Source organism: Chelonia mydas, chromosome 14 (genome assembly GCF_015237465.2).
Source record: "Chelonia mydas isolate rCheMyd1 chromosome 14, rCheMyd1.pri.v2, whole genome shotgun sequence".
Classification (NCBI taxonomy): Eukaryota; Metazoa; Chordata; order Testudines; family Cheloniidae; genus Chelonia; species Chelonia mydas.
The window spans coordinates 26,474,298-26,490,341 of NC_051254.2; the positions used below are offsets into that span (position 1 = coordinate 26,474,298).

Below are 16,044 nucleotides of genomic sequence, written 5' to 3' on the forward strand. Positions count from 1 at the left end.
TGGGAGTAGGGGGACTGGATCCTGAGTTACACCTCAAAAGGGAGCACTCGAACCAGCAAGCTACAGAGTCATTCTTGCTCTCTGTCACTGCAACTGCTTCACAGGAGAGACTGAGGAAGCCCCTACATCAGAATATCCCTCAGACCAGGGATCAGGGCAAGCATCTGATAGATGGCAGATCCCTGTTCAAATTCCTTCTCCCCCACAGGTGGGTCTCCCACATCCCAGATGAGTACCCTAACACTGGGCTAAACGTTAGCAGGGATGTCTTTCTTGCTAAGATGGCGTAGGCACCTACTGACAAGAAAGGGTTTGTAGCTGAGAATCCCAAGCAGAGCTAGGCACCTCCCTGAAGCCCAGATTTAGGCACCTATCTCTGCTGCATCCCTTGCTTTGGCATCTCCCATTGGCTAGCTTACGTAAGGAGCTCCCTCGTGTGCTGGTTTTTGTAAATTGCAGTCTAAAGCGCCTCTCACCCCATTCACTCTATGGGAAGCCTAGGTTCCTAACTCAGGCTTTGTGAATTGCAGGGATTTTTTAGGGACCTAAAAGTTAGGTGTGGTGATGCACAGTATTACTGTGTCTAAGTTCCTACGTCAATCTAGCCCCAGGTGTCTGAAGTTGGGCACCAAAATTAGTGAACACTTGCCACTTTTGACCTTAATCTTCTTGTGCCTCAGTTCCACATAGATAAAATGGGAGTATGTATGGGGATCTACAAACCCCATATTGAGCCTAAACAGTGGGAGAGGAGAACCTCTCCTGTTTACAAGCAAGCAGCTTGATCACACCACCATGCAGCTGCCAGAGCTGCCAGTCATGGAGACAGGCACCCACAGCTGCAACCAATAGAGGACACAAGACCTGATATCAGGGAGAGAGTTCAGAGATGGAAGGGGAGGTAGAAAGGCCTGGGACAGTAAAGGGGAGACAGCCCTGCACCAGGCTGTCTCCAAGAAAGAACCAAGAGACTGAAGCAGACTGCAAGCCCTATAATTGAAGGCCTGCTAGCCTTAACTAGAGGTGAAAGTCCAAGTATTGACCTGATTAAAGAGATACTCAGGGTGGTCAGCCAGGAGAAGCTGGAGCCCCTTGAAAGACCACACCAAGAGACCCCCACAGGGTAATATCATCCCCTCTCTCATGGGTGTTGTGAAAATACATTCATTAATGTTTGTAAAACGAGGCCCTATGGGGATGACTACCATAGAATGCCCATGAGGAAATTACCAATTATGCATTCAGTGCAGGGCTTGAATGGTGTGCGGTAAATAAGGCCTGAGGCAATAGACTAAATGAGGAGGACAAAAAGAAATATTGAGTATCATCTCTGCCATGCATTGAAGGAGATAAATTGAGTGGATAAATTAATATGATTTTTAATCTAATACCAGTTAATGCTTAAAAAACCCTAGAAGAAAATACAGCCTACTGCTTCAGGGCTTAAGCCTATCTTTAACTATTAGGGATCAGGATGAAATCTTCCTAGGGAGGCAGATTATCCTACACCTGCCCATTGCAAGGTTTCTTGCACCTTCCTTTTCAGCAGCTGTACTAGCCACTGTCCAAGACAGAAGACTAGGCTAGAGGAGTCTAGGGTCTGATCCAGTCTGGCGGTTCCTGGGTTGGAGAATGAACTAAAGCTGGTGGGATGTGGAAAGAAAAATGCATAATAATAATAATAAAAAGGATTTCTTCTTCCCTCGCCTATGCTTTGAGGCAAACCCACAGCCAGACCAGGGCTGCTCACTCACCTGACATGGCTCCCTACTCCAACAGAGCCTGCGGTGACTCAGCTCTCAGGCATACTGCAGCATCCTATCCCTGAGTAGGCCCTGGGCCAGATGACCCCAGGCTCAGGTATTTCACTCACCCCACCAGAGCTGCAAGTTAGTCTGTGCAACAGCACTACCTGGCCAGAAACCCTCCTGCTGCCTTACAGTGTCACAGACTCCCAAGGCTTCCAGCCTGTTCTTGAACCAGTTCCTGTTCCATCCTGCCCCTAGCCTCACCTGACTCTTGTTCCCGCCTGCTTCAGCCTTGTCTATGGCCTGCCCTGACCCACTCCTGACCCCTCCATCCCTACACCTGCCTCCTGACCCCCAGACCATTGCACTGATTCCAACCCAGCTTTGACTTTTGGCCTGCATCGAGTTCTGACTATGATGTTGATTTGGCTTCTCTATGGATGCTGACCACAGTCTGTCCCTGGGCCCCAGTTTCAGAGCTGCCCTCAGCCTGGTCCCAACCCTACGTTCAGCTTCAGCCCTTGGTATCAGTTCTTGCTCACTGATCCAACCACCAGACCTGACTGCCTACAAACCAGAGCCTGACAGTTTGCACAGACTCCACTGTACTGGATCCCAGGCCTAGATGGAGCACGTGGGTGCTGCAGCCCCAGAGATGTCATCTCTACTCCAGAACCTCTAGAGCCAACTGCCCAGCTAAAGTTAGAGAACGCTTCCCTCCAAGTGCTGGTTTAGACCCCTCTAGGATCTTTTGGCCCACCCATGGTAGAAGCTCTGGAGCGTAGTTCAAAAATTCCCTTGCCGGAGTGGTTTGGCGGTGACTGCCACATGTTTTGAGGGTTTATTTACCAGTGCCACCCACACAATCAGATGAAGGTGGGACTTGTTATCAATGTACTGTCTAGAGAAGCCCTAGAGTGGCCTCACCCATCCTGGAACAGGTCAACGTGATGCTTGATTTTGAGTACTTCATCCACTCCTTCTTGTTAATATTCCAGGCCCCAACCAAGTCTGTGACATCAAAGCAGCCCTATAGTTCCTCGCCAGTGTTAGTGACCTATCTCTACCTACACAGTCCACTTCCAGAGTCTGAATGCCGATATGGCTTGGAATGAAGCAGCCCAAATCTGTAATTTTCACTGGGGATTGAATGATGTTGTAAAGGAGGATCTGGCTCTGGTCAACCCTACCCACCCCCACCTCTGCACTGAGTTGGTACCCTACATCAAGCTTTGCATAAGAATCAAGAACCAGCTGCTTGAGAATTGCCTGGAAAAGAAACAGGATGTTGACCATTCCGAGCCTAGTGTCAAAGGTCCCCATGCATGTCCTTTACCCAGTTCTGGACCTGATCACATGCAAACAAACAGCACCAGGGGGTTCATCACAGACCAGCAGAAGGATTACTGGTGCCAAAATGGCCTTGCCTGTGCTGCAGAGAAAGTGGCCACTTCAGCACAAGGTGCTTCCACAATCCCAGACCCGCTACAGTGCCAGAAAACCACTCAATCCAGCCCCAGTAGAAGAGTCATGGCTGGACCTAATGCAGAGAGCAAATTCCCCAACTGGATCCACTCTGCTGCCTACATTTTCCCATGCACCTTAGGAGCACCACCAACCACACCAGCAGATCCCCCTCCAGCTCTGGGTCCCAGCCACACCTGAAGTAAGCTGTACCCTGCTTGCATTGATCAACTCTGGGTTGTCCAGAAACTTTATGGACTTCACCTTTGCTGGAGCCAATCATTTGCCCAGGCAGAAGAAGCGTGTCCCAGAGCAGGTGGAGACTATTGATGGTAGTATGCTGACTTCTGGCCAGTTTCCTAAAACACAGCACCTCTCCAGGTCAAGATAGGAGACCACCGGGAAATTATGCAGTTTGACCTTCTCCTGCTGATCAATGAGCTCCTAGAATGGGTCAGTACAGCAAAGATCTTCATCAAGCTTGACCTGCATGGTGTATACAACTTGGTCTGCATCCGGAAGGGTGACGAGTGGAAGACAGCTTTCTGCCTCAGGTATTGCCACTATGAGAACCTGGCTATGTCCTTTGGCCTCTCCAAAACCATGGCCACATTCCAGTATTTCATGAATAATATCCTCAAAGATATATTAGACCAGTTCATTCTGATCTCTACTTAGATGACATCCTATTCTTCTTAGAAAACTAGACTCTGCACGACCAGCATGTCCAACAAGTGCTGGAATGCCTCAGGAAAAATAGCTTATATGCCAAACCAGAAAAATGTGAGTTTGACTGCACCACCATTGATTTCCTGGATTATGTTATCTTGCCTAATGAGATCACTATGTATCCACACCACCATTGTGGACTGGGCCCTGCCAAAGAGCACCTGTGACATCCAGTGCTTCCTGAGATTCACAAACTTCTATTGGAGGTTCATCTCCCAAGTAGTGTCCCCCATTACGTAACTTCCATAAGAATTCCACATTCATCTGGCTCTCAGAGGCCCAATGGGCTCTTGAGCAACTAAAGAAGGCCATCTCTGCATCTATATTGAAACACCTAAACCCATCCCAGCCTTTTGTTGTCAAGACAGACACTTCCAATTATGCCATGGGGGCAGCCCTGTCGCAACTGCAGAGTGTCACCAAGCATTCTCCATCCATGAACATTCTACTCCAGAAAGCTAAGTCCCACAAACAGCACTACAAAATCTATGACAAGAGCTGCTAGTTATCAGGACCACCTTTGAAGAGTGCCATCACCTCTCGGAGGGTGCACATTTCCCCATCCAGGTATTCACCAATCTTAAAAACCCAGAACACTTGTGATCCGTGAAGGCCAAATCCAATGGTCCCTGTCTGTTTGTTTTTTCTTGTCTGGAGTTTATGCTGCATTATTGGTCTGGAGGCCAATGGCAAGCCTGATGCATTCTCCCACAAGGGGGGGTACCCTGATGGCAATGAAGGACCATCTGAACCCTCCACCATCCTGAAGCCCCACCATTTCACCAATGTATTAGTGAACATGGACTTCTTATCCCTTGTAAAATCCTCTCTACAGAGCTACCATTTTGCGCAATGGATGTTGCACAATGCCAAGTCCGTCTCAGGCTTCTCTGTTAGAAATGGTCTACTTCTGTTCAAATACTGTGTTTATGCCCCCAGAGGCCTGTCCCATCTTCCAACTCTCTGACTATGCCACAACTCCCCTCTGGATAGCCATTTTGTACATGGAAGACCACAAAACTGATTGTGTGACCTTTTTGGTAGTCTGGACTGTACACCTCTGTGAGATCATACATTGACTTATGCGAAGTTTCCCATGCTGTATTAAGGTCCCCCATAGTGAGCTGCTGGGATACTTGATCTCCCTACCTATTTCTTCCCAACCCTGGGAATCAATAGCAATGGATTTTCTTTTGGAGCTCCCTAACTCCAGAACCGTAGTCATAGCTGTAGACTTCCTATCCAAGATGTCTCACTTCGTGCTCTCCTGTAAGATTCCCACTGCAGAAATGACAGCCCATGTTGTCTTTGACCATGTTTGCAAGTTGAATGTGTTATCTTCCAATATCACGTCAGACCACAGACCAGAGTTTGTCACCCACCTTTGGCAAGAGCTCTTCCGCCTCTTAGATGTTGACCTACATCTCTCTACTACTTGTGATGCCCAAATGGATGGGCAATCAGAACAGATAAATGATATTTTAGAACAAGACATTGGGGATTTCCACCAGGACAACTGGGTACAACTCCTACCCTTTGCAGAGTTTGTCTATAACAATTCTGAACATAAGTCTACCCAGCAAAGCCCCTTTTTCTCCAGCTACAGTTTCCATCCCTGGTTCTACCCATCATGAACCTCAACTTCCCACATCCCTGCAGCCTCTGATCTGGTCAAATGCCGCCTTCGTATCCAGGAGGAAGTAAGCTTGACACCACCAAGGCAGAGTATAAGTGGTTTGCTGACCACCACTAATAGACCAAACCTCCCATCACTGTTGGCTTTACACAAAACACTTGGACACCTCATGTCCTTCACACAAACTTGACTACTGGTCTGGCCTCTAATCTGCTTGCACGTTATAAATGTGATCACTGGTATCTTACTTACCATTAATTTTTAGTTCTGCGATCAGTTCTTCTTTATTTGTTAAGATGAAGCCTAATATAGAATGTCTCTTTGGTATCTAAGTACCTTTAAAGTCAGAAGTTGCATGGGCACCCTCACAGATTTTGACCCTTGATTTAAAGCTTTATAAACAATAAAAATGAAGAAGAAAGAAATGTATTAAATGTCTGTAATGGCTGCTTATAATATCGATGCTATTGATTTGTCTTTCCAGGTGTACTGTGGCTGTCTATTGTAGCGGAGCTACTCTATATCATTTTGCTTCTAACTGGAGCCACTTTGATGTCAATAGAAGTGTGCTACTACACTACAGTCATTGACGGGTTAAAGCTCAACGCCTTTGCTGCAATATTCACTGTACTAGCAGGTAGAGTTTAGGATTTATATATTGTAACTTTTAAAGATGTAACTTTGAGTTGCAATGCTAAATGCTTTTGCAGTAAAATTCTTTAATTTATGGACCAGATCTTTAAATTAAAGAGTTTTGCCTGAGTGAGGACTGCAGGACGGGGCCCTGTGTTTTCTAATACTATTGTAAATGGCATAATTCATTAATCTAGAAAATGCAACATAGAGAGAGAAATTAGACTTGATTTCAATAAATATGCCCTTCCATACTGAGATCCAGACAGCAGAGCCGGGCTCAGCATGGCTTTGTGGAAAATAGGTCTTGTCAAACAATACTGATATAATTTTTCAATGAGATTACAAGTTGGGTTGACAAAGATGTTGACACAATAGACATTTGACTTAGTGCTGCACAACACTGATTACAAATTCAGCCCTCTTCAAAATTAATGTAACACTTGCTACATGGATTAAAAACTAGGTAACTAATATATCTCCAAAGTAAATGTGAATGGGGAATCATCCTCCTAAAGGAATGTTTCTAGGGTTTTCCCAGGGATCAGTTCTTGGCCCAATACGATCCAATCTCTTTATCAATGATTTAGAAGAGACCATAAACTCATTGCTGGTAAAGTTTGCAAATGAAACCGTAACTGGAGGACTGGTACATAATGATTCATAAATTTAAAAACCACAAATGACCGTTCGATCATCTAGTCTGACCCCGTGCATAACACAGGGCACAGGATTTCATCCAGTTACTCCTGTACTGAGCCTATTAATTTGTATTTGACTAAAGTATGTTTTCCAAAAAAGCATCCAGCTATGAGTTGAAGACATCAAGAGCTGGAGAACCCACCACTTCCCTTGGTATTTTGTTCCAGTGGTTAATCACTCTCATTATTAAAGATTTGTGCTTTATTTCTAATTTGAATTTGCCTGCATTGGTTCTTGTTATGCCTTTCACTGCTGAATTAAAGAGCCCTTTAGTATCTGTTATTTTCTTCTCTTGAACATACATATACATCCTAATCAAATCACCTTTCATTCTTCTTTTTGATAAGCTAAACAGATTGAGTACTATCACTGGAAGGCATTTTTCCCAGTCCTTAAATTATTTTTGTGGCTCTTTTCTGCATCCTCTCCAAATTTCCAACATTCTTTTAAAAATGTGGACACTTGAACTGGACACAGTTTTCTAGTATCTGCCCCCCAATGCATATACAGAGGTAAAATCACCTCTCTACTTCTTCTCACTACTACCCTGTACATACATCCAAGGATCAGATTAGTCCTTTTTGCCACAGCATCCCACTGTGTGCTTATGTTGAGTTGTTTGTCCACAATAATCTTTTCAGTCACTGCTTTCCAGGATACAATCCCCATTCTGTAGGTTTGGCCTGCATTCTTTACTCTTAGAAGAATGACCTCACATTTAGCTGTATTAAAACACATTTTGTTTGATTGGACCCAGTTTACTAATGAGGCCAGATTGCTCCTCATGATTGCCCTGTTATCATCATCATTTACCACTTCGCTAATCTTTGTGCCAGCGATATTTTATCAGCTTTGATTTTTATATTGATCATTGATACAAATATTGAATAGCATTGGGTCTCAAACTGATCCCTGTGGAACCTGCTAGAAACACCGCCATTCAGTGATGATTCCATATTGACGACTACTTTTTGAGATTGGTCAGTTAGCCAGTTCTTAATCCATATAATGCATGCTTTATTATGATTGTATAATGCTAACTGTTTAACCAGAATGTTGCACAGTTCTAAGTCTTATACTTAGACTTTTGTAAGGTGCTTAACATCTACACAATTATCTTTATCAACCAAATTTGCAGTCTCACCAAACAATGAAATCAGGTGGCATCAATTATATCTTGTCCTTTACTTTCAGCTTTCCCATGATTTTGCTGAGGATTGAGGTCAGGGTAACTGGCTTAGACTTACCCAGGTCATTTCGCTTTTCCTTTTTGAATATAGGCACAACATTAGTACTCTTCTAGTCTTCTAGAATTTCCCCATATTCAAAGATAGATTAAAAACTAACATCAGAGGGCCAGACATCTCAGCCAACTCTGTTAGGACTTATGGGTGCAAGTTATCTGGGCTTGCTGTTTTAAAAATTTTCATCCCTAGTTGTTGATGATCAACATCCTCCTTGGTTAAACTGGAAAATATTTCATCACTTTACTTGATATCAGGACACTGTCCTGCTTCTTTCCAAATACAGAACAGAAATATTTACTGAACACATCTGACTTTTTCCTGCTTCATTGTTAACAATTTTACAGTCTTGATCTAGTAACGGACTTTGTTTAGTACCTGTTAGTAAATAATAATACCTTTAGTTCTTTCTTTCTGTATATACTGATTAATTTACATATTAACTATTCTTTAGAATCTTTATCTTAAACAAAGAGTATGTCTGAATTCTAAGGCCTAGAACACTGGTCTTGACCAATAAGTAACACTATTTAGGAATTTATTTATGATGCTGTATTTAAGAACTCTAGGGTACCTTTTTATCTATAAAACACCAGATATTCTTGGAAACCATCTCCTTAACATATATATAAAATGCTGACATAAGCATATATAGATTAGGGAAACTAATAAGAGATTATTGTTATAGCAGATGTTTTCTATTGGGGAAATCAACATGGAAGAATGATTGTGGGGTAAGAAAGACTCACAGAGATATTAAATTGAAGAATTGTTAGTGCTCTCAGCTGTGAATAATCATGTCTTCACACATGAATCAGGTAAACTGAGACTGTATAGAAATGACATCACAACATATGTTTCTAGGAGAATATTCTTGGCAACTAGGTTTCCTTTGTCCGAAACCCTATACAGTAACAGCTGTTTTATCGGGCACTTTACCAACCAGAAAGCTCTATAAACCGGCATTTGACAGAAAAAACTTCAAAAACAGACTCCAACTAGAAACTGCAGAACTGGAATTAATTTGCAAACTGGACACCATCAAATTAGGCCTGAATAAAGACTGGGAACGGATGGGTCATTACAAAAACTAATTTCCCCATACTAATTTTTCCCTACTGTTACTCACACCTTCTTGTCAACTGTTTGAAATGGGCCACTCTCATTACCACTACAAAAGTGATTTTTCTACTGTTAATTGAATTGTCTTGTTAGCACTGACCCTCCACTTGGTAAGGCAACTCCCATCTTTTCATGTACTATGTATATATATCTGCTACTGTATTTTCCACTCCATGCATCTGATGAAGTGGGTTTTATCCCACGAAAGCTTATGCCCAAATAAATTGTAGTCTCTAAGGTGCCACTAGGACTCCTTGTTGTTTTTGTTTCAACAGGGTTTGTAGTTCACTGACAGGTCCCTGTGTACTCTGCAGAACAATGTCACCAAATTCTGTGGCGGTAACCCCCAAATTCCACAATTTTGCTAATTTATTCTATCACGATGAAATACTCTTTGTTGCTATCACTATCCCCACCCTCATCCCCCATAGCAACAGCTCTGAAAAGGCTCATTGGAAGAACATTTTTGTCCCTGAATATTTTTGACAATGATTGTTTACAATTATGTCTTTTTCACTCTATTCTCCAGACAGTCAGGCTGCCCAGGCCATGGCTGTTGTGCGGTTGTCTAGGTGACCCCACTCAGAACCTCCTTGTTCCAGAGTGTGCTAGGAAGGGGAGCTTGTAGCCAGGTTTAACAGTAAATTTCCCTGCTCCCTAGGCCTCCCCTCCTGCATTACTCTCTAAAGAGCTAGGCTGTGGAGTCCTGACTGAGATGAATGTGGCAGATCAGAACTCTGGCAAGGGGTGAATTTTGTGCAAAATACTGGGCTGCATAATATGTGATGTGTATTTTTTTAAGAGATTTGGACTGAATTTATGTCTCTGTTTGACTCTCCTTTCTGGCTTGAAGGCCTCTCTTTGCATGGTGTTTATATGTTATCTTGCATTTGTTATATGGAATGTGGATTTGATGAGGTTCTATGTTTTAACACCAGTTTTATTGTGCCTTGATGCTACACAGAGTCAAAGGGTAACGTTTTCAAAAGCACCTAAATGACTTAGGGTCAGATTTTAAAGGCACCTAGAGACACAGATAGGCACCTAGTCAGATTTTCAAAAGATCCTAGGCACCTAACTTCTACTGGTACTGGAATCCAGTCCTGCTGGGTGCCTGTCTGCATCTTTAAGCACCTAAATACATTTTAAAATCTGACCCAAAGGTCTAGATCCACAAAGGGACTTAGGCATTGCAATGCTGAGTGTTGCAGCACCTCGCTCTTGGGTGTCCTTCCACCAACTGGAATCCAAGAGCCAAAGTTAGGCACCCGGTTCCCATACAATGCAGGGGAGAGTTGGGCACCTAAGAATGGGATCCACAAAAGCCATCTTGCTAAACTGGAGTCACCTAAGCTAGCTTGTTACCCATGGTTTTCAGAATCCAAAACAGTGGTAACGTAACTGTTTCACTCCAAGCGGTGTCAGGAATAAATCAGTGGGAACACAGAACTCTGGCTGATGAAAGATTAATACAGGTAAGCATTCTGTTATCTAAAACTACAGTTTATTCGATTTAAGCATACACAGACACAACCAATAGGTTTAGAACATCCCAAATATTTACCGAAAATGTGGGATGGTATTGAGTAAACTGCAGCAGTTCAACAATGGCCGGTTGCTTCCCCGCCAGAGAGTGAGTTGTCAGGAAAAATGCCTCTCAGGATAGCTTCAGAGGACTGCTCCAAAGTACACTCTATTATGTAGTCCTTTTTATAACTAACTTTTACAAAACACATAGATCATAGTGACCCCTACTGGGTCATCACGTCTCCTAATGTCAAATTACTTATCAACAAACATTCCTTACACTCTTAGTCATAATAAGCTTCTATGTCAAAGGAGCCCCGAACCCAAGGTTCCCATCCACTTATTTTCTTTCAGTCTTAAATTGTTGATTCTTTTACTCCCCTCCTCCCATTCTGATTAGCAGAGACTGCAAGTCTGGAAATGTATTTGAACATGCCTCCAGAAGCTCTGCTTGTTCAAATTAACCCTTAACTAGGTGGTGGTCTATTTTATTAATTCATGGTGTCTGAATGCTGGTTGCAATTAGCTTAATCAAAATCTGGGGCACACACACACCCTCAAATTCGGGGCAACAAGCTAATAGAAAATGACAAGACGAGGCGTGTGTTTTAAGTCCCACCCCTCAAAGGGACTTAATCACCTATCCCTGGGATGGCAAAAGGTTTCTGTCTCTGGTTGGGGTTTGGAGCTGTGAACCCTCTCCTGGAGTCAGGCACACCTAAAAAGGTTCTAGAAACACTAGGAGAAAGAGGCAGCAGTAACCTGTGGGCTACCAGGTATTCTTGCATGGGGCTTTCTTAGTCTTTTTTGTTGAAGCTGTTCCACTATATATTAAATACCCATTGGCCCAGAGAGAGTGTAAGAATTACTCTACAGCTAGAGAGTAAGAGAGAGAGAGAAGAGAATTCAGTTTTTATTATTTAAAATAACATTGATATTATCAAAATTACCATAAATAAAGTATTTTTTCAGTTTTTTTATCAATATAAATTTTCACAGTTGCACAAAATTATAGGGGGTCAGACAATCGGGGGTAGGGTTAGGGTAATTATTTAATGACAGTAGATGCTGAGATTCAAAAAGTTAAAGCTTTATAACTCTTAACACACACACTGTCAGCATCACGTGCCAAAATACACAGAGTAAATCACCTTAACTGAAATTCTAATTTCTCAAGCTGCAGTTTTCTTACTTTGCTTACCTGTACATTTTGATTATTATAGATAGAAATATTTTTTTGCTGGTTTAGGTGTGTATGATGAAATCAACACATATCCATAAAAGTCTAATCCTTCCAAGCCTATCTAAAGTCCAGTGGTTAGGGAACTCACCAGAGAGTTACAAAACCCATTCTGAAATCCCTTCTCCCAGGGTTGATTGATTCAAATCTAAGTAACTTAAATCAGCAAGCAAAAATCCTTGATTTAAATAATTGATGTTCATCTTGTTTTGCATTTGTATTTTTTAGTTTATATAATTTTAAAGAGCGGTTGATTCTCATTTGTGGGTAACAAAACAAGTTGATTTGCAACTAAATATAGCCTTTACATTTGGAACTTTTTTTGCTAACCAGGAGGAAAGATGTTAATTAAGCAATTATATAGCTTAGTTTTTAATATTATGTTAGAATATGGTAAATGATGCATTTCTTATTTACTATATGATTTTTTACTTGTGATTTGTGTCAAATTCTAACTGGATGGAAATCGGAATTCAATTTAAAAAGCACCAAAAAAAGCATTTTTGCTGCTGCTGTTGTTTAGTTAAATAAAACTACCTTAAATGTGCTGGATATATAGGGGGAGGGGGAAATAATTTTATCAAAGCATGTTTTGCATTTAAAACCAAAGGATGTATTACACACAGAAAGTAATATCTGCAATTAGTGAATTGAACTGATTGTTTCTGGTCATCATGTGCTTCAAAGAATTTACAATTAGTAGATCTCATCCTGTCATACCGCATTTTTATTCATAGATTTGGAAGAGGAAAACAAACTTGCCTGCCTTTTCAACTACCAATTGGTTTCTTAACTTTGATTAAAATTGGTTTCTTAACTTTGATTAAACTAGTCATTGAAATTAGCTGGTGGAATAAACTGCAGAAGAGTCTAGTACTGTCAAAACCTATTTCCCCACTTCTAAAAAATCTGGTTCCAGGTACTCAGACAGTGGCTTCCACCGGTTCAGTGGTTTGACTTTAAAACTTTGGCAGCAAACAATGTTAAACTGCTGAATACTTTAAAAAATTTAAATTATTTTAATAGGTTATGGTAAGATTAAGCTTTCATGTGGGTTATTAAACTTTCAAATATAATTTTAAATAGATTTATTTTTAAAGAAAATTATGTAAATAAAAATATAAGATTTAAATAAAACCACTGATTTACATAAAAATCATTTTTGTAAAGAAACCATTTGGGTGATGAGCCCCACTGTTGCATGGCCAGAGCCCGGGCCTGATGTCTGCTGCCGTGCAGCCAGAGCTGGAGCTCAGTACCTGTGGCCAGAACCCAGAACTGGGGACAGGAACATCTTCGCTGGAGCCAGGCATTGGAGCCCGCTGCCACGCAGCTGGAGCTGTGGGTCAGCGCCCAGGACTAGCGCCTGCCGCCGCAGGCCCAGAGCCTGGAGCTGGATGCTGGAGCCCAGGAGTGTGTGGCTGGAGCCAAGATTCAGCACCCACTGCTGCGAGGCTGTAGCCAGCACTCACTGCTGCATGACCAGGGCCAGGGGTTGGCACCTGGGGCCAGTTCCTGCCACCATGTGGCCAGAGCCCGGGAACAGAGCTGTGGGTTGGTGCCTGCTGCCATGCAGCTGCGGCAGGGGATCAGTGCCAGGGGCTTGGTTCGCACAGCTGGAGCCTGGGGCCAGCGCCCACCACTGCATGGCCAGAACTGGGGGCCAGAGGCCGACTGAAGCTCTGAGGCCAGAGCTGGGAGTCTGCATCTGCTGCCCTGTGGCCAGAGCAAGGGGTTGGCGCCCAAAGCCCCTGCTTGGAGCCCGCTGCCATCCAGCTGGGGTTGGGGTTCGGTGCCTGTGGCCAGCGCCTGCCACTGCATGGCTGGAACCTGGGACTGGAGCCGGGAGCCAGCGCCTGCTGCCACACAGCTGGAACCAGGGGCCGGAGGCTGAAGCCCCGCAACTGGAGACCAGGGCCGCGTGGCCAGAGCCAGGGGGGTCAATACCCACTGCCCTGAGATTGGAACCCGGGGTGTCACATTATTGCTTGAACTGGGACCATATAGAATATGGTTGCAACCAAGGTCCCGTAGTGGCACCAAATCTTGCATAAAGGGGGTCAAATAAGGTATCTAAGACAAGGTTATGGTTTGCTGATTATGATTATGCAAACTGTATGCATGTATCATTTTTGTATTTAACGTTATAAGTATTGGCTCTATACAGTCTGAATTTCAAACTTATGCTATGCTTCTGGGTGACACCCCAGACAAGCTGGTGTCAGGTCTACCTAGCCTGCTTTATGGCCCATTAAGGACCATCAGCTATACAATTGACCCATTGAGAGAAGGCAGACATGCCTTCTGACTCAGCAAGGTGTGCAGGGACATGCCTATGGAGAGAACTCTGCGGTTTTTCCATGCCGTGTGATGGACAGCTTGTCTTTGGGACAAAGAAAGAAAGACCACATGGCAAGAGAATATAAAAAGCTGCTGCAGCTCCTCCATCTTGTCTTCAATCCTGCTTCTTACCTCTGGAGGGACTTTGCTACACTGAAGCTTTGAACCGGGGACTGAAAGACCCGTCCCAGCTGTGGATGTTCTCCAGAGACTTTATTTGAACCTGCAGTCTATTCTATCACTGCTGCAAGCCTGAACCAAGAACTTTGCCATTACTGTATGTAATTGATTCCATTTAACCAGTTCTAGCTCTCATCTGTATCTTTTTCCTTTTATGAATAATCCTTCAGAATCTAAAGGTTTGGCAATAGCGTGATTTGTGGGTAAGATCTGATTTGTATATTGACCTGGGTCTGGGGCTTGGTCCTTTGGGATCGAGAGAACCTTTTTTCTTTTACAGGGGTATTGGTTTTCATAACCATCTGTCCCCATAACGAGTGGCACTGGTGGTGATACTGGGAAACTGGAGTGTCTAAGGGAATTGCTTGTGTGACTTGTGGTTAGCCAGTGGGGTAAAACCAAAGTCTTCTCTGGCTGGCTGGTTTGGTTTGCCTTGGTGTGCATAGAAACCCCAGCCTTGGGCTGTAACTGCCCTGCTTTAAGCAATTTGTCCTGAATTGGCGCTCTCAGTTGGGTCCCACCAGAACCAGCATCGTTACACGGGGTCACATGGCCAGGTTCCTGAAGTCCTGCTTCTGGAGCCTGCCACCCAACCCTCCTTCCTGCCAACCTGTGTCAAGAACTCACTTTGCTCTGCAGTGTTGTGCCCCATCTCTCTCCAGAGGTGGTGCAGGGCGGCACAAATAGGAGGGCTGGGGAGAGACTGATGCTTTGCCCCCCCATCACTGCCCACTGCCCCCACTGTAGCCGCACGAAAAGCCCCTGGTTGCCCTGTGTGGCCATGGTGGCCACATTTGAGAAACATTGCTCTAGCCACTGGGATAAAGGTTACAAGAAATGTCTTACTCTTCCTTTCTGCGGAGCTCCCAGAGAGCAGCACAAGAAGGAGTGAGAGGATCCCGAATGCAGTTGTATGAGGATGTCTGCTATCAAGAAACCAACTGTAGAAAGTTAAAAATCTAGAGTTCCACTGTGGTCTCCGTTCCACACGCTGTCCCCTTGCAGATCCCTTGTTTAACACTCAGGGCTTGTCTTCATGCACAGTGCTACAGTTGCACTGGTGAAGCTGTACTGCTGTACCATGTTAGTGAAGATGCTTCTTTGCTGACCGGAGAGGCAGTGGCTATGTCAATGAGAGAAACTCTTCCGTCAACATAGCACTATCTACATGGGAGGTTAGGTCAGTTGCTCGGGGCTGTAGATTTTTCACAACATAGTTCTATAGGTCTGTAGTGTAGAGCTGGCCTCAGCCTCCCTGTCCCTCCTGCCACACTCTTTGCTTATTGCCAACCCTTGTTGTGTTGTGTCTAATTTGGATTGTGGCAGTTTGGGGCAGGGATCTCTTACAGTGTACTCACATCTATCTGAGTGGCCTGGAGACATCCAAAATGTTCAGATAACCGAGCAGTTGGATAAACAGAAGTGCTATTTTGAGCTTCAGTTTCACTGACATACAAATATGGGGAACAAAGGCAGTAA

General features: G+C 43.7%; 1 protein-coding gene across 1 annotated transcript in view; it reads left to right on the forward strand.

The window, feature by feature from the left end:
- Positions 1 to 16,044, forward strand: part of LOC102947862 (germ cell-specific gene 1-like protein) — a 79,235-nt gene that overhangs the window by 22,567 nt on the left and 40,624 nt on the right. Inside the window, exon 3 of the mRNA XM_007072483.2 lies at positions 6,062 to 6,214. Coding sequence (XP_007072545.1) covers positions 6,062 to 6,214 — 153 coding nt within the window. The remainder of the gene's footprint in view (positions 1 to 6,061; positions 6,215 to 16,044) is intronic.